Source organism: Patiria miniata, unplaced genomic scaffold (assembly GCF_015706575.1).
Source record: "Patiria miniata isolate m_02_andy unplaced genomic scaffold, ASM1570657v1 HiC_scaffold_19, whole genome shotgun sequence".
Lineage (NCBI taxonomy): Eukaryota > Metazoa > Echinodermata > Asteroidea > Valvatida > Asterinidae > Patiria > Patiria miniata.
Genome location: NW_024037057.1, coordinates 8,145,719 through 8,166,882, shown reverse-complemented (window position 1 = coordinate 8,166,882; position 21,164 = coordinate 8,145,719). Strand labels below are relative to the sequence as shown.

The 21,164-nt window shown below is 43.7% G+C and overlaps 2 protein-coding genes across 2 annotated transcripts; both read right to left on the bottom strand.

Annotated features, from left to right (window-relative positions):
- Nucleotides 1–4,438: 4,438 nt before the first annotated feature.
- Nucleotides 4,439–4,939, bottom strand: LOC119725384. The gene has a single exon (XM_038196789.1). The coding sequence runs from the start codon at nt 4,937–4,939 to the stop codon at nt 4,439–4,441; it is 501 nt and encodes a 166-aa protein (XP_038052717.1).
- Nucleotides 4,940–12,091: 7,152 nt separating this feature from the next.
- Nucleotides 12,092–15,020, bottom strand: LOC119725245. Its single transcript, XM_038196591.1, has 4 exons — nt 14,953–15,020; nt 14,279–14,358; nt 13,737–13,852; nt 12,092–12,685 (listed from the first exon to the last, which is right to left on the bottom strand). The coding sequence occupies exons 2-4, from the start codon at nt 14,319–14,321 to the stop codon at nt 12,467–12,469; spliced, it is 378 nt and encodes a 125-aa protein (XP_038052519.1). The 5' UTR covers nt 14,322–14,358; nt 14,953–15,020; the 3' UTR covers nt 12,092–12,466.
- Between the last annotated feature and the right edge of the window lie 6,144 nt (nt 15,021–21,164).

Here is a 21,164-nt window from a genome sequence, read left to right as displayed (position 1 = left end):
CAGTACACTTATGATAATTTATGCTTACGTCACCACAAGTCAGGTACGTCACGTTACAGGACTTTTGGCGATCAGTGGCGGAGCTCCGGAGAGCGGGTTTCGCACCGAATGATCGGTCAACTTTCGGAATGTAACTTGTGTTTGAGCAGAGCCTTCCCATCCCAAACTAACTAGTGCAAACAATTACAATAGCATTCGGTTGTACCACGGAGGTAGAATTACTTGTACTTGAGCTAACTGATCTGGAATTTGTCAAGGTTAGCGTGCCTAAGTTATTTGTCACGAAAACGAATTGTGCTCGGCGGATACTACTATTTTACACAGTGTCGGCATTTTAGTCGATTACAACGTGCGCTTAAAAATAATACGAATAGATAAGTGGAGCCTTCGTTTTTGAAATGACCAATGTTAGATTAACCGGCTTGGGCAGATGATTCTTCCATGATTTATTATTACATTTAGCATTCAAAAAGTAGGTAGGAATACTTTATCGCGGATGCTTGCATTAATTGTTATTTAGTTTGTTTATTTTTACTCTTTTCCTTTTGACAACCATACAACTTACCATATTTACAAAAACCTTGTTAATATTTTAATAAAAGCTATTGAATAAAGAATTTATTTTGAATTAATGGATTTGAATCTGTAATATCAAAATCTTAATTCTGTCGTTGAAAAAAAAATGTCCCCTTACGAAAAATCTCCGCGGTTTTGAATGGAGATCAATGGTATTAACCCATGCAGCTATAAAACAAGTAATAGATACAGTACCGCACCGATTGCGGAGGAGGAGGGGGTATCGAAGCGAAGGTCGCGTGTACGGCAGTTATGGCCGAGTCGTAACATTGTACATGTTACACCCGGTACACTTACGTACGGAACCCTTGGCAGCCATGTATACATGTATGCGTGACCGTGCTGGTGGGTCTATTAAAGGACATGCACACGACGATCACGCGCGGACCGACGATGTACATAATTCATAAGTTTGATGACTCTGTACTGTTCACGGCATAAATTATGATAGGTGGTACTGCTGGAGTTGTGATACTGGCGCTACCTGAATATTTACATGTGCGTTTGTTAGTTGGAGTTTTCATGTCTCCAAGTGCAACGCACTTTGACCTTTGGCCACAGCAAAGGTATATATGGGCGGCCAAACGGACAAAATTAGCAAGTGTTTTACGTGTCGCTACAGTAGCTCCCCCGTAGATCGTGAGCTAACAAAACGATCGATGAAAAGGCTGTGTCTCTCCAAGTAGCACAAACTTCAACCATGATCATATTGCAGTAATTTGGTTGGCCAATGTACATGACGTCCAGATCGCGTTGTTCGTTGCTGTGATTGAGTTCCGTCACTAGGCAATTTTGGCGACGCTACTGATGTGTCTGGCACGGGAGGTCGAGTTGGCTTGGCAATAGGCTTGTCAATCACAATAGGCGGATTGTGATCCGGTGCTGTTACCATGTCTTTGTCGGAGTATGCTACTTTGAGGCGGTCGATACCTACGGTGTCCCTTTTGAGTTCCAGAACAAAGTACTTGTCTGCTCTTTTGAGGACTCGGAAAGGGCCATCGTAAGGGGGTTGCAGTGGTTTCCTGACGGCATCGTGCCTGACGAAAACGTGGGTGCAAGTGGCGAGCTCGGGGTGAATTTGAGAGTTTCTCAGTCGAGTTCTTGTAGGCGACGGTCGCATGTCTTGCATGAGACGTTTCAGGCGATGGACGTAGTTGCTTGGGTCAAGATCCCTGTCTGGTTTTGCAGTCTCCACGAACTGACCTGGCAATCTGATGGTTGTACCAAGGACCAATTCTACTGCTGAACACCCGAGATCTGCTTTTACTGCTGTGCGTATGCCTAGCAGGACGAGGGGAAGTGTCTCCGTCCACTGCTGGTTGGAATGTGCTTTCAACGATGCCTTTAGCTGTCTGTGTAACCGCTCGACCAGTCCGTTAGCAGATGGATGATACGCTGTGGTTCGTATTCGTGTGGTGCCAAGCATGTCGGTGAGTGCCTTGAAGAGGGCAGACTCGAATTGGCGACCTCTGTCGGTAGTTATGGTTGACGGGGCTCCGAATCTTGACACCCAGTGGTTGATGAATGCGCGAGCTACAGTCTCTCCTGTGATGTCCGGAATTGGCACTGCCTCAGGCCATCGTGTAAATCTGTCCACAGCGGTCAACAGGTAGGATTGACCATTCGATGGAGGAAGTGGGCCTACCAGATCGATGTGTACGTGATCAAACCTGGCGTCCGGTGTGGAGAACGTCTGGAAAGATGTCTTGGTGTGCCGGTGAACTTTACAGCGCTGACACTGGTGACAAGTTTTGGCCCATGCACGTACATCCTTGTTTATGCCCGGCCACACAAACCGTGCAGTTAACAATTAACTGCTGTGTTGCTCGGATCCCTGGATGGGACAAACCATGCAGACCGTCGAAAACTGTCCGACGAAAGTGGGTTGGGATGTAGGGTCGTTGAGTTCCTGTGGACATGTCACATGTGATCGTGCCAGTCGACGTGGGTAGGGGTACCTCTGTCAGCTTGAGTGAAGTATCAGACAAATGAAGCAGTTCGTTGTCTGTCTTCTGAGCTTCAGCAATGGCGGGAAAGTCGATGACTGCCGAAACCTCCAAAGCTCCAATTGCTAAGCGAGAAAGTGCGTCAGCCGCCGCGTTGTTATTCCCACTGATGTGTCTCAAATCAGATGTGAACTGCGAGACATAATCAAGCTGGCGTATCTCCCTTGGTGAGTGGCGATCCGGCTTGGAGCGCAGGGCATAGGTCAGTGGTTTATGATCGGTGTAGACGCAGAATGTGCGACCCTCAAGCATGTGCCTGAAGTGCTTGATGGAAAGGTAGATCGCCAAGAGTTCTCTCCCGAAGGTGCTATACCGACTTTCAGCTGGTTGCAACCGTTTGGAGTAGAAGGAGAGTGGTTGCCATACCCCTCGCACTTGCTGTTGTAGCACGCTACCTATGCCTACATCAGATGCATCAGTAATGAGGCAGACTGGTGCGTCGAGGCTGGGGTGGACTAGCAGTGTGGCTTCAGCTAACTGGCGTTTCACTTTGCTGAAAGCAGTACGCTGAGTGTCATCGAAGGCGATTGTCGCATTCTTCCTGGCCTTGGTCTGCAGCATATCCGTGAGTGGTTGTATCACATCGGCGCAGTTAGGCAGAAAACGCCTGTAGAAGTTAACGAATCCCAAGAATTCACGTAACTTGCGGAGTGACGTAGGCTCAGGGAAATCATTGACGATCTGTATCTTCTCTGGTAAGGGGCATATGCCATGTTCGTCGACAGAATGACCTAAGAAGGTAAGTGACGAAACTCCGAACTGGCACTTGCTTACATTGATGACGATACCGTATTCAGTCAGGCGATCGAAAAGGGTCCGGAGATGTATTTCGTGCTCAGCAGCTGACGAACTTGCAACGAGTAGATCGTCAATGTATGCGTAGACGAACGGCAAACCTCTGATGACCTCATCGATAAAGCTTTGAAAAGTTTGTGCCGCGTTCCTCAGGCCAAATGGCATGCGGACAAACTCGTATAGGCCGAATGGTGTTGTGATCGCCGTCTTGTGGATGTCACTGGGTTCTACCGGGATCTGATGATACGCGCGGATGAGATCTATTTTGGAGAAGATGCTTTTCCCGTGTAGTGCGCTTGCGAAATCTTGTAGATGAGGTATCGGGTAGCGGTCAGGTATGGTGTTTCGATTGAGTGCACGGTAGTCACCGCATGGGCGCCAGTCTCCAGGGGATTTCTTCGGCACCATGTGAAGTGGTGAAGACCAGCTGCTGCTTGACTGCCGGACGATACCCAACTCGCACATGTGGTCGAATTCTGACTTTGCGATGGGTAATCGGTCTGGGGCGAGGCGACGTGGTTGCGCTGCTACTGGTGGACCGACTGTATCGATGTGATGAGTTACCTTATGTTTTACATCAGTGTTCTGATACGTAGGACGACACAAGGTAGGATAATCAGTCAACAGTGTTTCAAATTGTGAGGACAATGGCTTCACTAACACCGGGCTGAGACTTGGCTGCTTCGAAAGAACTCCATTGACTACCAGGCTGGTTATGGAGTCTACGAGTCTGTGGTTCTTGACATCCACCAAGAGACCAAAATGTTGCAGAAAATCGGCACCAAGAATGGCTACTGGCAAATTTGCCACTACAAATACCCATCGAAAAACACGGCGTAATCCAATGTCTAAGGTGAGAGAACGCTCCCCGTAGGTTGAAATTGGTGACATATTTACCGCTTGAAGCTTGGTAGATGAAGTTGAGTGATGTGTATTCGTATCTCGCCCGGGAAAAACACTCACTTCGGCACCAGTATCGACAAGGAAACGTGTCCCTGAACACTTGTTCTTTACGAAGAAAAGGCGACTGGTTGTGGGTGCGCCAGCAGGACTTGTCGCCCCTAGTTGCCGGCCTCCGCGTTTCCCTGGGGGTTGGGGTTGGTCTTGAAGGAACACGGTTGAACACACTTCCGTGCCTTTGATCCATAGCGCCAATGGTACCAGCAGTCGGTTGGGTCACGAGAAGGGCTGCGACTGCGAGACTGGCGGTTGTGATTGGAGGTATCTCGGCTACGTGACCGTTGTCGTGTTTGACGGCTTAGTTGGCCAGTGAGAGCTTGGACTTGCTCAGTAAGCTGGTTGATCCTTGTCTCGAGGGTCTGGAAGTTCGCGACCGTATGGGCAGGTTCAGGGCTGGAAACTGCAGCGGCATGAGTGTTCACTGTAGACACTGTTGGTACCGATACCTCGACGATTTTGTCGTCGATATCGGCCAGCTGTTCGATGTTCACCGCAGTTGATGTGGAGGCAAGAATCCCTTGGATTGTCGTGGGAAGACGTTGCAAAAACAGTTGCTTGAGAATGTTGTCCTCCAGGGTGTTCTCGCCTAGAAGTTGTCGCATACGTCGCAACAGCTGAGACGGTTTTCGGTCCCCCAACTCTTCTGCGATTAGCAACTGGTGTAGGCGTTTTTGCTCCGAGGCGGATGTCCGCTTGATTAGTTCCTTTTTTAGGGTGTTGTAGCGGTCGTGAGTGGGTGGGGAAACCAGTAAATCACGCACTTCTTGAGCGATGTCCGGCTGGAGCGAACTGACTACCTAGGCAAATTTTGTGTCCTGCACTGTGATGTGGCGGGTGAGAAACTGTGCCTCGACTTGGGCAAACCAAAGTGTGGGGTCATTCGGCCAAAATGGCGGCAGTTTCAGACTCACTGCTGCCACGGGCACGGCGGGCGCTAATTCAACAGGAACGGGCTTGGGTTCCACGGGAGGGTCTGACTCGGCCATCACGTCAGGGTCACCAATTTGTGGGTTTTGATTGTTATTTGGCAAAGTCGACTCACCTAATGACTAATGTCTGCGCCCGTCAGTAGAACCTGGGCGGCTGCTGCGTGGTGTAGTCCGATGGTGGTGCACCGCGACTATGACGGAACGGCCCGTCGGATTACATACGATCCGTCGAACAACAGTTCGGCTTTATTCCCAGTGAAAAGGGGAATACTAACGTTCACAAAGACTGACAGTTATTTACATCAGACGAAGACGAAATAGACGATGATATTTACGAATGACGATGACGAAAATGTACACAGAGGAAAACGATGAAAGCGGATGAAAACTTGATGAACGCGAAATAGTAACTTGACTGAACAGTGATAAAAAAAACAAGATGGCGAATATTTACATGTACGTTTGTTAGTTGGAGTTTTCATGTCTCCAAGTGCAACGCACTTTGACCTTTGGCCACAGCAAAGGTATGGGCGGCCAAAACGCGGGTTAGTCCATATTGTTTGGTCGTAAAGAGATCCACTTGCGCCTATTCAAAATTCTGGTCACAGACTGTGCTTTTGGCCCTGTAGACTCAAAGTTTGTCGTTTTTTTGCTTTGAATTTTGAGCGGGGGTCTCGTGTAACGATTTCTTACCTGACGTCCTGTACGTCCTTTGTCAAGGCTGACGTCTCAACGGGAAATGTGCTGATCTCCGCGGAGCCCGTCTATATATATCCAAGCTACGGTGCACTGATTGGACACTACTGGACCACGTGGTATTTATTCCAAGTTAACCTATGACCCATAACGTACGAGCGCTAACGCAGTCTGGTTACCAGGCCAAAACAATTCTGACTATTATGATAGTCATGTTGTCGTCATATAAAAAACAAATGACCCATCATAGTCCCGCCCTCGTGCGAGTGAATACTGAGGGCGCAAAGTCTACACATGAAAACTAGATTTATGTTTGTGGACAAACACAGGGCTGTTTCGGTAACATTTTTGTGACATATGTCACAGGTAAGTTTCAAGTATAAGTAACTTCCATCCAGAAAAGATGTGTAGTTCTGTTTATAATAAATGGTGGCATATAATATGTGATTACATTCTCATAGGGCCTTGAATTATGACGTCCCATGTCACGTGATCACGTCATGATCACATAACATCAATTTTCATCTATAATCATCTAATCATTTTGGAAGCAAAAGGTGAGCATTGTAATGGTATCGTTATTTGGGCTAAGATATACGACATGGATCAAATGATAGAATTAAATTTAAAATAGATCGTTGGCAAATTCTCATAAAAGTAACTTCCGGTCTGATGACGTCATGAATTTGAAACCTTGCCAAGTTATCTGTGGTTAATCAAAGAATATCATGGGTTGATGATTACAGAATACAAACATCATTGATTGTTTAGTTCAAGAGTTATAGGTGAAAGTAATTGGTCACTTTTTCAGATAAAATCACTTGTAATTTGACACCTGATGACGTAATCATGACGTCAGAGAAATATACACCACTTCGGATGAGGGTCGATATATAATGAAAGTTACAAGTTCATACCATATACCGTTTTAAGAGAAAACCCGCGGAGAAGTATTGTTCGGAAAAAGAAAGAAAGAAAGAAAGAAAAAAAGAAAGATTAATCTTAACGAATCCAAGGTGTGGTCGGGTTGTGCCCGACCACTTAAAAAGAAAAAAAAAATCAACGAAAACAAAGGCTGTTTCGGCCGGTTGCCGAAACAGCCAATTAGGAGAGTCGCTAGACCACTTTGGAAATTTTCTGATGTCATGATTGGAAATCAAAAAAGCAAATACGAAATACAATCATCTCACTGAATTATTGTTTTCTCCTATTGTTCGACTTCATCTGTTCTCGTAGACATAATATAAGATTTAGAATACGATTGGCACATAATATCAAGCAGGATCTGCTGACACTGTTCCCCTCCAACACACAAAGAATTTCATGACTCTGAGGACTAAAGTTTATATGCTTTCCTTATTTCATTGAGTACAAATCAACATAGAAAATCTACCCTGCTATGGGTAAACAGATTGTTCAATTATTGTCACCAACGAATTTATCAAAACAACATTTTCCAGTGTTTATGTTGTAGTAGAGGCCATAAACTATGAGGCTACAACCTCCAGGGCCACGGCTGAGGCCGAGGCCACAATCCCCCGAGGCTGAGGCCAAGGCCGAGGCCAAAACCTCCGAGGACGAGGCCAAAGCCGACGACACGACCTCCAAAGCCAAGTCCAAGGCCACTACCTCCGAGGCCGAGACCACAATCTCCGAGACCAAGGCCGAGGCTAGGCCGAGACCACAACCTCCGAAGCCAAGGCCGAGGCCACAACCTCCGTGGCCGAGGCCATGAAAATTGGCCTCGAGGCCAACAGACCTCCAACACTGGTTATTAACATATATTGTGTGTCAACGTAGTGTATTTAGTAAACGTTCGGAAACGGACAGAAACCGGCGCAGGAAGATAATCGAAACGGCAGAGCGCATAGGAGCAATTCACATCACTGCTAAACCGTCGCTAGAGGGCTCAAATCCAAGGAAAATCGACACGCGTCCCGAAGCGTGCACACCTGTAAACAGGCCTCAATCCTTCCGCCGAGCTCATGAATAGTTATAATTATAAATTATTCTATATTAGATAGTTCAACTGAGAGCCACGAAATCGGGGAATTGGTTAAATATGTCAATGAACCTCTGGCTCGGACTTGGGCTTCCAATACGGGCGATTCCAAATAGTGCGCCTCCAAGAGTTTGCAACGCGTTGGCCAATCACAATGCGCAAAATCTGTCGACCCAATGCGCGTTTGGAAAAGGTCGACTGATTTCGCGCATTGTGATTGGCCAACGCGTTGCAAACTCTTGGAGGCGCACTATTGGGAATCGCCCGTATTCTGAGCATTTCGGATGCAATGGCATCGATGGCTGCTTTTCCGCTTTAGGGAATAATATGAATGAAAGATGGCATGTTGATTATCATGCAGCTTAAATACCTGTGAGGTTTCTGAGTATTGTTGAAAGAATTTTGAAGTGTTTGTAATTAGCACTGGTGCATTTAGCACTGGTGTCTTTGGGAATTTTAATACAGGGGTGCGCCCCGAATGAAGTCGCCGCCATATACTCCGTTACACAAAGATCATACGTCGAACAGAACAAAATAGGCACCCGTTTCCTTTTATTATGTTTCGTCGATGATTTTCACATGTATTCATTCCGTTGACTCGCTTTTTTTCTAACTTGCACTCTAGAGGTATATGTGAGTAAACAATGTTTATACGTCAGTATTATCGAACTTATACCAGCCCGACGCAAATTCAATTGAATTGAATTGGTTTATTAATGGTTTCACAACTCAGATAATCCCCCCCCCCCCACAATTTGTTGATTGTGGGATAGACGTATATCTTTCCATGCACATTTTGTCCCATAACATGGCGTCGTGCACCTTCGCGCGTCAATTATCGATCGCGTCTGCAAGCGGTCTATATAGAGATCAGTGGCTCCGATGCCGTATATTAGTTGTTGCTCCAGGGTGCATACCAGTAAATCGGTCCAAAATTGCCTGCGCCGGCCAAATCACGATTTGCATGCCCTCAACATCTTCGGTATTTGAGCATGCTGTGGGTCATGAACATGAGGGTTTGTAAAAAATATGGGTGGAAGCTGTGCACAGGACTGGGAGCTTGCAGTTCTGTGTAAATTGGATGTAATTTGGACCCTAAAAGCGCTCTATTTTGCAATGGAGTGTAGGCATCGTTTTTCAAAATGGTGATGGGCTTCAGGACTATTTTCAGGGGTGATCATCTTCAGATGGAAATTTCTCCTAAAAGTCATCAGTTGACCCCCCAAAATTGAAAAGAAAATGAAAGATGATGAAATAAGCTTTAATTTGATGTGTGTCTCGAACACCTTGGAGAGTTGTGAGTATTTTTCCCGAACTTTTGAAGTGGGAGCATGTACCATTGGGGTCTATGGAAGTTTATTTACTGGTCTGCTACCTCCAGTGCGCCTTGCAACAGCGCCACCACTCGTCGCCTTGCAATAATGAATCCTTGCTTAAAAATATTGGTCCTCTCCTTCATAGCATGAACACATTGGTAAGCCATCAGGTTGTTACAAAGGAAAACGTCAAAAATTTAAAATGGCAAGTAAAAGGATCATCTGCAAGTGATCTCTCAAAAATACAGGGAAACTCTTTTGGAGTATGCGGACCTGTATACTCAACCAACAACCTGAAATCTTGTTAAATAACTTCATTACATCGGTTCGATCGTGGTTGTGCCCCCTTTGTTTAATTATAGAAATTATGACAAAAACAACTTGGGAAATGACACCAGTCGCATGCATGCAGGCTAAAAAGCTTTATTCAAAACTGTTATCAACCGAACATTACTGAATTAAGTATCAATATTCTCTCGTCTAAGCAGCTATTTCAGAAATATAATAATGATGTCCAGCCTCGACCAAAGCACTTCTGCAAACATGACTCATGTCCCAATTCTTTAACCAATTTTTGAAATGAATAGAAATTTTAAGACACACTTGTCTTACGTAGCACAAAAGCGTATGTAACGCGCTTTTGTTATTTTGTACTTCTCCAGCCGTTGGCCTACACTCGGTGATATCTTATCATTGTTACATGGAAACTTGGAGAAAAAAACCAATAGTATATAGTGACCGATGAAATGTTCATTACGCGTTTTGTTTTATACCAGTAAAAGCAGTACTGTTTTTTAAGCTGCCAATGTGATTTTAATTGAGTCGATCCCGCTTCGGATATGAGTCAAGTTTTCACGGACGAAATGCCAGTTTTCATGGGCTTTCATTATACAGTTATTATAGTTTGAAATTGCTCTCTGATCATTGTTCTATTCCCAAGTCAAACACGGTACACGTTTATTAAGCTACGCAAAGATCAATAAGAAAATCAAAATTGTCATTCAATTTTGCGTTTCTTTTCATATCAAATAGGCTTAAACACATTTTGTTAATCATGATTGGGGCAAGTTTATAACGTTAAAACAACTTTTCGAGTTTAATGCAATTCTTGGGAAAGGACTTTGTGTCCCATTTAACCCTATTTTCAATTTTTGGTGTCTTTTTTATGTTTATGCTAATGTAAATATCCATGTTCATGAGCAAAAGTGTGATGACATTTCAGTCAGAAACCTTAATGTTACAGTTATATGAGCACCAAAGGTTGCCAGGATTTTGGATATTTAGCTGTTGTAAACTTTCTGTTTATTGGTGATTCGTTGTTGTGTCAGTACATGACAGTAGGCCAGTGAGCAAATGTTTCTCACACAATTTTCAACAAGCAAATATTTGGATGCACAATTTGAAGAGAAAATGCCTTAACTGGACAAGGTCTTCCAGAAATGACGTCACAAGAACAGCGCCCTCAGTTGTCCGGAAAAGCATGGAAATTTTTAAATGTTTAAAGAACTGCGCTTTCCAAAAAAATTAACCAAAAAGGATGCCAATTTAAGCGGAGCGGAAAGTTGCACACAATGTATTCCTAAAAAAGTTTACTGTATGGACCATTTAAGTATACTGGTCAGTATCGTATTTTAAAAGTATTATATCAAATGAAAGATACTACTCAATACTGTTTAGCATGTAGGACCTATCATTCATGATTGTTTTTTTGCACGCTGGGGACGCGTGTAAAGTCCATTCGGGTTAGGGCCACTGATCTCTATATAAAGACTGGATAGCTAATAGCGAGCCGCACAATGAATTAATTTGACGCCATATTGGTGAGACCGGTGAGACTGCGGCTGGTGATCTACAAAGGACAAGTTGCCGTCTTTATAGGCATCATGAATACTTTGTAACGTCGCGGTTCACTTGATTTATATTTTGACCACCACCACTGACCACGGTTTCATGTCGTGGTTTCCTTTTTTTTTGGCCGCAGTTCCTTTTTCGGCGTTTTGGAAATAATAATCACTGCGAAAATGTGTCCTTTTTAGAACATCATAATACGCGTACGTGACCAAAATGCGCGGAACTCTTCATACAGCGCGCGCGATATATACGCGCAGAATGTTGGTATATTACGCAGCCATCTTCGTGAGACCGGGGGCGAATTGGTCAATGTGCAAATTCTACTGTGTGACTGGTATATGGCTATTAGCTATCCAGTCTTTATGTAGAGACCAGTGGTTAGGGCCCGTCTCAATAATTCATATCCAGTATTATACAACACCTGAATAAATCCCCGTCATCTGATTGGTGAATTGTAGATCATGTGACATATTATTATTCGGTATAATGCACGGTGCGACCATGCGTTATACCCATGCGTTATACCGTTTCAGTTTGCGCTTGTTCCATGACGCGGTATTTGCGTGCAAAATGCATGCTGGTGTGCGCGTTCAGCGTAGCGCGTATTGTTCCAAAGAGCCAGCCTTACAGCGTTGGGTTCAAACATTTTCGTGAAGGGGTAGTTCAACATCTTTAAAATCAAAGCAAATTGTAGTTTATAATTTACCAATCAAATGACGAGAATTTATTCAGGTGTTGTATAAAACAAATAACGAATGTTTTACGTTCGTGCGATGGAAAGAATAATTTCATTCGGTGACAGATTGAATGTTCTATTCCACTCGGCTTCGCCTCGTGGAATAGAACATTCAATCTGTCACCTCATGAAATTATTCTTACCATCGCACTCACAAACATTCGTTATTTGTATACTATAGCTTCGGACAAGTTGCGGACATTGCATCGGATACAAGTTGTAGGATTCTGAACAACTCCCCGCAATCTTACCGCATGGCCATTATCTGTATTGGCGAGTCAAGTATAATGCAAGTTTCCCCAGAACATGTCCAGAACAAATGCAAGAGCTTCCTCCGGACAATGCAACCTCTCAGAAACTCGTCCCGGATATGATGAGATGGACCTAACGAATCATGATTGTGATTGAAGTTTATAATTTAAATTTGATATTTTGCCACATAATTCCGCCGACGCCCACAATAATTATGCTTTTTTATTTTGAAAACAGAACAGTAAGGCTATTTTTTTTTCACATTGAGGCATATTGAAATTGCAAAGGTAGATACTTTTAGACTACTTTATATGTAATGACTTGATTACATAGGCTCAATACTGCAATTAGAAAGCAGCATTTGCGAGGAGGCCTGCCATCACCAGGACGACTGCACTGACTCCACCCTTGGTGGCGCTATTGCAGAGTTCCGTGGTGCAGCAGCAGTTGTCCGCTCGAATTCCCAATGCTTCGGCAGACTTACAGCTGTCTGTTCCTCCGGCCGAAGAGCAAACAGATGATGAAGCGCACCCCCTTAAAGTGACGACGTCAGCAAGTTTAGATTTCTGGGGAGGGGGGGGGGGGGTAAAGAAATAACTCGGTGAAAGGTTGAAGGAAAACGGGCATTCAAACGATAGACCATTATCATGTTGCGGCCATCTTGGTTTTTGTCCCATTCAAATCAACCTAACCAAAGAGAAGCTGGAAAGGAAAATAGTCTGGTTCCTTTTTGCACCAAAAACATTATCAGTCAGTAATGTTATAGGATACAGGGAACATGACTGAAATGGTGGAGGCATGATAAAGGCAGAAAACACAACGGTCTTTTTCAAGTGTTTACGTCATTTTGAACATTAGCTTAAACTTGACGTAAACGAATGAAAAGGACCGTAGTGATGCTGCCACCAAGCGTTTCAAAAGTCTTCCATTATTAATTTATAAGAGGGCGGAGCAGTGTTCAACACAGTTCTAGAAACGTGCATCCAAGGGTTAAAAAAATGCTGTTACTATTTTTAAGCTCTGGCAGGAGCATCTACATAGAAAACAGTGGTTGGTCTGTCTGTCCCGAAAATTGACCAAAAATATGGCGTTCCATATGTGTCATCGGCATCTCATTTTCGGCCTCGTATTTTTAAGCTCTGCTATGGATTATTTTGATCGATTTCGTGCAATACTTGTCTTCCTCGAACAAGGTGGACTTCATTCTGTGTAGTGGTTGGACGGTATCTAGAAGTTTCTACATGTCACATGGTGGTCGGTTGGTCGGTCGGATGGTCTGTCTGTCTGTCCCCAATATTGACCAAAAGTATGGTGTTCCATATGTGCCATCGGCATCGCATTTTTCGCCAGAGCTTATCGTCAACACGCAGTTGTTTACTCATGGTTAAAGAAGATTTGTTCAAACATGCTTAAGCCTCTTCCATTGTTTTTTTTATACACCCATGACTTTAGGGTTTTGATTTGCATGAAATCATTAGCGGATCATGGAAGGGATTGGGGGTTGCAACCGGGGAAAAAAATCATTGTTTCCCTATCGTGTGGTTCAATTTGTAACTGTAAAATCTTGTGGCTTGGTAAAAACTTTGACATGGAAATGAATATTATGGGGTGACTTACAAGGCATGCGTCGTCTACGCCTGCAGTACACGTTTCTTCAGTGGCATCCGTCGCACTGAAAGGGTCATTGCAGACTCCAGTCGCACAGTTGTAACATTTCAAGGCCGAACCAGTGCCTAATAAAAAAAGGTGATTTAATATCCGAAACGGTTATAATGAGAAAGATTTAAACAAAATGAAACAACATTTTCAAGAGTTGAGAAGACCTACAGTTCTCGCGAATGAATATATGTTGTGTTTTAGATTGCCCATGCAAACACAGGGTGTCTAACAAAAACCTGAACCCCTCAAAGCGTCCTCTTTTTCACAGCTTTTAAAAAAAAATCATCGCAAATGAATGTTCACATTCCACAACATAATGTGGGCTCTTCTTGATCACTCAGCAAGTGCATGTTGTCCTGAATTTCGAAGAGAAACGAAAAAAATAATTCTGAGTTTCTCTCACTTTTTGGTATTTTATCATATAGAGATTTTAATTCTGTGCTCCATATTTTGTCGGAAAATTACGAACTAATTTCACAATGAGAAAAATCGTCACTTACCGACGCACACTGAGACAAAGATGAGAGCGAAGATCCACTTCATAGTTACGCTGTGGTGTAGTTGAACACTTGCAATCTGACTGCCAAGGAAACATGTTATACAATGTGAAAGTTCTCTTTTGGTTATTAATACCATTCTCTGTAAGTGTCTCTTCATCTAAACAAAATAATGAGTAAAAGTTTTCCAACTATTTAGGTTTTATTCAGAGGAGCACCCCAAAAAGAAAATCAAAACAAAACAAAACCGTAGGTGCCCTTTTTAAGACTACGGGGAACGGCTTATCAATCTAATAAGGCCTCGAAAAATGTGTGGAATAAATTTAAAAAAACGTGTTTGTCTGCGCCGACGATTCGAAGCTTTTCAAAAATGAGGAGGGGGGGGCGGTGGGTTGAAACCCCCACTTTCTTCGTCCAGCCGCTGACTAACGTTAGACAGAAAAAAAAATAAGCCAAAATTATACTATGGCATGCTAAAGTTCCTATTAATAATGTATCTCTAAATTGCCTTATAGAATAAGAGATAACCAACATAGATTTCAAACTTGTCCAGGGGGCATGCCCCGGACCCCTTTAACCGGGTGTTCCTTTGGCACGCCCTCAAACAGCCCCTCCTTATATCAACCCCCAGTTCTGAAAGTTAGATCCACCCCCCGAAATCCGTTAAAAAACCTCACCTTTAAAGGATGGAGACTCTTCACCTTATAAATTTCCAGCTGTAAATGTGAAGAACCCTAAGCTTTGCTTGCCCTTTTAAACAAGAATCCTCTGCATATTCGTGCAAAGGCGGTGATGGGTCCAAAAACGTAGAAGCGTCATGATGGTGGCCCCTCTCTTCTATCTAGTTTGATTGGTCAATTTCTGTTGACAGCGTTTGGATAAAGATGCCCAAATGTGGTCTGCGCATCTATGCTTGTCACTGATTGGTTGACGGTTGACCTCGACCTGCGCGATGGCTTTTATTGTGGTGACAGAAATTTCTTTTGAAATTGGCGTGGAAAGGGGGATATTTACAGTTGCAAAAAGTAAATACTGCTGGCAAACTCAGATCCGATCAAGAGCTTTATAGGGCCCAATATATAAACACTCCAAAATCTGGCCTATTACAGAATTTTCTGGCCCCGTAAAACCTCGTCTAAGATTTTTTTATTGTCCCCGTAAACCTCGAGTTTTTTTTATAGGCCACGTGTTAGGGGACCATGTTTACAAACTATTTGCTTCTTTTGGGCCCCTCTGCCGTTCTAACCCCTCCGTTAAACAATTGTATTATAATACATTGTATTTATTTGTGAACACCGTGGAAATAAATGAACTGAGCTGTACTAAAGCTGGAACTACAAGGCAAAACTGGAAGAAAGCCGGGGCTTGGAAATACGCATGTACTGGCTGCACTGTGGTTGTATCACGGCAACGCCCAAGAAATTGCCTTATACCTTGATATTCAACACGCCTGTCCCTAGATCGTCACAATAAACCCTATTGACAGTTCTTGTCCAAATCATTGAGAAGCACTTGACCGAATAGACATCGCAGCGATAACACGATCCACTCGTGGTCCTTACCTTTAAAGCTCACATCCGGCCGTGATTATTACTTCATCTTCTTTTTTGTTGTAAAAAAAAATACAACAAAAGAAGAAGGTGATAACTGACTTGTTAAGCCTTGTTCATTGCCTACTTGGTTTTGAAATTCTATGCAAAAGCAAATATTTGGAAGAACACAAAGCAAAACTCACTAAAGAGTGATCCATTATAGTGGGGCAGATAGGATAAATATTAGGGGGGAATTGTGCCTTTGATGATACAAGCATGGCATTTGGCACCCGGTCAGAGTATGCCATGAGAAAGATATTTGGCTATAGGGCCATCGCAGATTGGTCCTTTGAAAAAATATTGGTAGATTAACAAGCAATTTTCGAAATTTTCGAAATGTCTGCCATTGCTTGTTATTCTACCAATATTTTTTTTCGAAGGACAAATCTGCGATGGCCCTAAAGCCAAATAATTATGTCGACACAAAGTATGAGGCTCCCTCCACTGAAACTTACAGCCTATTGCTAGAGCAGAGACTTCGGCCACAGCAGAAAGAGAGCGAGGCTGAGCGCCCGGTCGCTATGGTTGCAGCAGGCCAGTAAATTGGTCCAAAATTGCTTACGCCGGCCAAATCACGATTTGCATGCCCTTAAATTCTTCCATATTGTGGGCCATTAACTTGAGGGTTTGTAAAAAATATGGGTAGAAGCCGTGTACGGGACCGTGAGCTTGTAGTTCTGTGCAATTTGGATGAATTTGGGGCCCTAAAGCGCTCTATTTTTTTGCAATGGAGTGTAGGCATCGTTTTTTCAAAATGGCGATGGGCTTCAGGACTTTTTTTAAGGGTTGATCATCTTCGGATGGAAATTTCTCCTAAAAGTCATCAGTTAACCCCCCCCCAAAAAAAAAATTGAAAAGAAATTGAAAGATGGTGAAATAAGCTTTAATTTGATGTGTTTTTCGAACACCTTGGAGAGTTGTGAGTATTTTTCCTGAATTTCCGAAGTGGGGCATTTATCATTGGGGTCTATGGCAGTTTATTTAGTGGTCTGCAACCTTTATTTGCGACTGACGTGCTGAAGGGCGCCCCCAACGTGAGTAAATTGAGTTCCAGCTCCTTCAACCCCCAAATCACGCCCCTCCCCCCTATTTTTTTTCGCTCAAAATTGTTGTATTCGGTTGACGGTCTATCGGCCCCTTCTGATGTGGGAGCAAATTGTTGCGGAATCGCCATTGATGACTCCTATTTGAAACACTGCCCCGCCCCCCCCCAGGTCACGCCCCCTAAAAAAAAACACTGTCGTGGCATATAAAGCGCATACGAGCCGGCATTTTGGCAAGGAACCATAAAAAGAAGCGAAGTTTTGAAAAAAATCCCCCAAAACCACTTGTACGCATGAGGAAGGATGGATGACTCATATTTCATCAAACAATTGGGGGGGGGGGGGGGGGAATTATCTGAGTTGTGGGACCATTAATAAACCAATTCAATTCGGGCGATTCACAATGCGGTGCGCCACCAAGAGTTTGCCACGGAGAGTTCATTTTTCCCAGTGCATTGTGGGAGATGGTGGACAAATTCGCAGCCAGGGACATTTGAAATTGTTAGTTTTTCCGGTCAGTGGTTTCGTAAGCGTATGATTCGAGGATCTGTTTGCCCGTTTCTTTTCTTCTTATCAATATGGTGTTTTTTGTAAGGCGGCAGAACGCTATGCCCCAATCTATGACATATTAGCTCAAGATGTCTACCAACACTCATTCAAATGGGCCATGTTTTGTCGACCGTAAACTTGAAAAATGGACTCTCCGTTGCAAACTCTTGGTGGCGCACTGCATTGTGAATCACCCGAATTCAATTGAAATTGCGTCGGGTGGTGTACATTCGATAACAGGTTTTGTCCTTTACCGACGTATAAACATTGTTTACTCACATATACCTCTAGAGTGCAAGTTAGAAAAAATCACTCGGGTTGGACTCGATCCCACGACCTCCTGCTTCCTAGCACCATGTATAGGATCTAAAACGTGTGTAACGTTCTATTTTTGCATTTATTTGTGTCCTGACTGGGCTCATCCAATCAAGTGCAATAAATGGGTATACACTTGGAAAACCAAGAAAGCATATTTCAACTTACAACAAATTAAAAATATTGCGAATTGATGATCCATTATTATTATCAGGGAATTATATGTTTCCAAGATATTTTATCTCAGTAACGCAGTAACGCGGATGGTCATATACGCTTCTGTAATAAAAGGAAGAAGTAGCCGTCCTATGAGCTCCGTGTGCCGACAAAGAGGGCGCCCTTTTCGGGCGGGACATTTCGCTGGTTGACGCGCACCGTTCCTTGTGTGTGACCATTGATCTCCATTACTAATGGAGATCAATGTGTGTGACACAAGTACACCAGGGGATTTGTGCTATGTACACGCAGTGGCCGCACTTCGCGGCAAATGAATTGCAGTCAGGCAAGATGGCGTCGGTCAGTCACCCCCCACTGTACTCTCTTTGCCGTTGAGGGGAAACTTGTGAACGGAGAGATCCTGCTTGTCATCAATTTTGAAAATTGTATTAAATGTCCATGGTGGACGTTGCGCCTTCAGGAGGCACTCGTGTGAGGGTGGGCTTAAATTTGCTGCTTCACGCTCTACTTTGAATGAGACGGCTAGCTGACTTGGGGTTTGTCAGAACAGTCAGACTCTTTTGCCTGGAAACTAGACTTTGTTAGCGCTAACATAGGTTATGGGGTCATAGGTTATCTTGGAAGCTATAAACAACCTAATTAAATATCACGTGGTCCCGCAATGTCCAATCAGACCGTCGAAGCTTGGATATTATAACGACACGCCCTGCAGCGGTACGCGGTAAGCACATTTCCCGCTGAAACATATCCTTTTAACGAGGACAAGACCGAAGGTAAGGATTTGTAAAACGCTGTTTTGGACGAACCCAAAACATTTTTAGTACAATGATCTCATTACTTATCTTCAATAATCGTCGAAAGGTTGGAATATCAATGCGGTCTTATGCTCTTGATACGTAATGTAGTTTGGAGGGAATTGTTCATGTACCAATCTCAGCAAATTGTATTATTATGGTGATTTCAAATGAACATTCGAGACAAACAAGTATGACCCTCTTGAGTTTGAACCATGCATGGGCCTATGCTTGGGCCTACTCCATATGCTCAATCCAATGGCCATTTTAGGTCTTCCTCGTAACTGTTGCTTTCACATCAGCGTTAGTCTCTTGAATGTTCATGTTCACTGTCATTTACTATTGTCTTTCGCCAACTTTCATAAATCCGCGATACCTGGAAACTATTCAAACATGATACAAATGTGTACACGCTGACAGCACACAACACTAGTTTTAACTTCCATAACACTTAATTTCTCCATATCTCGTGTTTACAGGAGTTGACGTTGCTGCATACATCCACCTGCCTAACCATGAAGTTAATTATGATGCTCGTTTTGCTTCTTGCTTGCTTTGGTGAGTTTCTTTTTGGATCTGCGACCCGAAATTGTTGTTCTCGGTTTCTGTTTACAAGAATTTTCCGAAATTTTATGATAACATTTCAGCACCGAAATTGAATATTTTTTTGGTAGCAAGCATTGGTCATGAGCGAAAGGTTCATTTTTTCACCTCGAGTTATCGCAAAGAAAATACTTGCAATACTCGCCCTTCGGTACCGGTCTTATAATTTGTATATATATATAGGCATGGATTTTAAATAGAAACCTGCCATCTTGCCTACTTTTCCCTTATATTTTGAATTCAGCAAATACCAAGTAGAATACCTGGATACAAAACGAAAATAAGAATCTAATTCAAATACCCTTCAACCAAACCAAATTGAACAATCACTTAACCTGGATGGAATAGTTTCAACTTAGGATGTGTCAAACATGAAACTATCAGGTCTGACAACGAACTTGAACATCTGAAATATAATATGAACCACAGGAACGACTAGAGGAAGCAAGTTTGCTTCAAGTCGGCCACTCTCAAGATGAATTTGAATGTCACTTTTGTGAAATTGGCCCGTAAAACCTGTATGATTTTATGTTATTTCGTTGCGCACCAGGTGTTGGCCAAGCCATGAAACAGTGCTATAGATGCAACAACACCGATTCCACGTGTAACGACCCATTCGATGAGTCGGCAAACAAAGGCTTCCTTCAAAATTGCCCGTCCGATCTAAATGACAATTGTTATGTAAGTGTTCTCCATGTGTGAACTAGACAGTGCGTCGTGGCAACGACATCGTGTGATTATTTGACATTCTAAAGCCCGCGGTTCATACTTCACGCGAATGCGAATGCGAAGCGAATTTGACGTCATAAAACATTCGCTGCGAAATTCGCCCGAGGTGAAATTTGTTCAACTTTTACGAATTCGCAGCGCGAATGCTTGCCATGACGTCATAAATTCGCGTTCGCTTTCGCTTTCGTGTCGAAGATAGCCGTTCCTCCACCCCCTTCACCCCCACCCCCACCGCAACCACCACCCCCATCACCCCACCAGCCCAACCACCGCATCACACCCACCCCATCCCACCATCCCCACCACCCCCACCAACATCCCCACCCCCAAACGCCACCACCCCCATCACCCCACCACCTCCACCACCCCTGCAACCCCCGCCCCCACTGCCCCACCACCCCACCCCCCACCATTAAAAATTCGATCAAAAAGTTTGATAACATGTTCGCAGAGAGAAACATTATAGAGTGAATTGAAATCCCGACGCTTTCATGACATCCGACAAGCTGCTATAGTCGTCACTATCCCTCACCCTTCACAGCCCTTTACTTCGCTTACTAAAACATAATCTTTGTTTGGTTTCTTGGGTTTAGTAAATGTTTTCTTTTTCACTGCCTAGAAATCTAAAGTTGGGGGAAACGTAGAACGCGACTGCTCCTTGAAGTTGGCATGTCAGTTAGTTGGGATAGGGACCGACGATTGTGTCATACAAGATGACAACAACGCTGTATGCTGCTGCAATGGAGATGGATGCAACAGTGCCATCACTCGCCAGATCAGTTATGTCGCTTTGGCCGCCATGATGTTTGTAGCAAAGGTTGTTTCCTAAGCAACGTGCCGGCTACCATGATAAAGCAAGAGGGCTTATCATCTGGAAAAACTAATGAACACTTCATTTTCCCTTTGTCATTACAAACTGTCAAATTTCATGATCATGATGAGGGTTTCCTGCGCTCGAATCTGCACAATGCGACGAAATGATGAAACGCACTGACAAGAAAATCTTCCCAAAACCTCAGATATTTTGAATAGTTTTGTTTAATCTTGTTTGGTACCGATACAACATTTGAGTTCGCTCCCAAAAACC

Bases quoted from the DNA above. Each gene is read 5' to 3' on its own strand.
- LOC119725384 (XM_038196789.1), bottom strand. From the start codon at position 4,939: ATGCGACAACTTCTAGGCGAGAACACCCTGGAGGACAACATTCTCAAG.
- LOC119725245 (XM_038196591.1), bottom strand. From the start codon at position 14,321: ATGAAGTGGATCTTCGCTCTCATCTTTGTCTCAGTGTGCGTCG. The intron at 13,853-14,278 runs GTAAGTGACGAT...TTTTTTTATTAG, and splicing joins CTTTGTCTCAGTGTGCGTCG to GCACTGGTTCGGCCTTGAAA. The intron at 12,686-13,736 runs GTAAGTCACCCC...CCCCCTCCCCAG, and splicing joins GCGTAGACGACGCATGCCTT to AAATCTAAACTTGCTGACGT.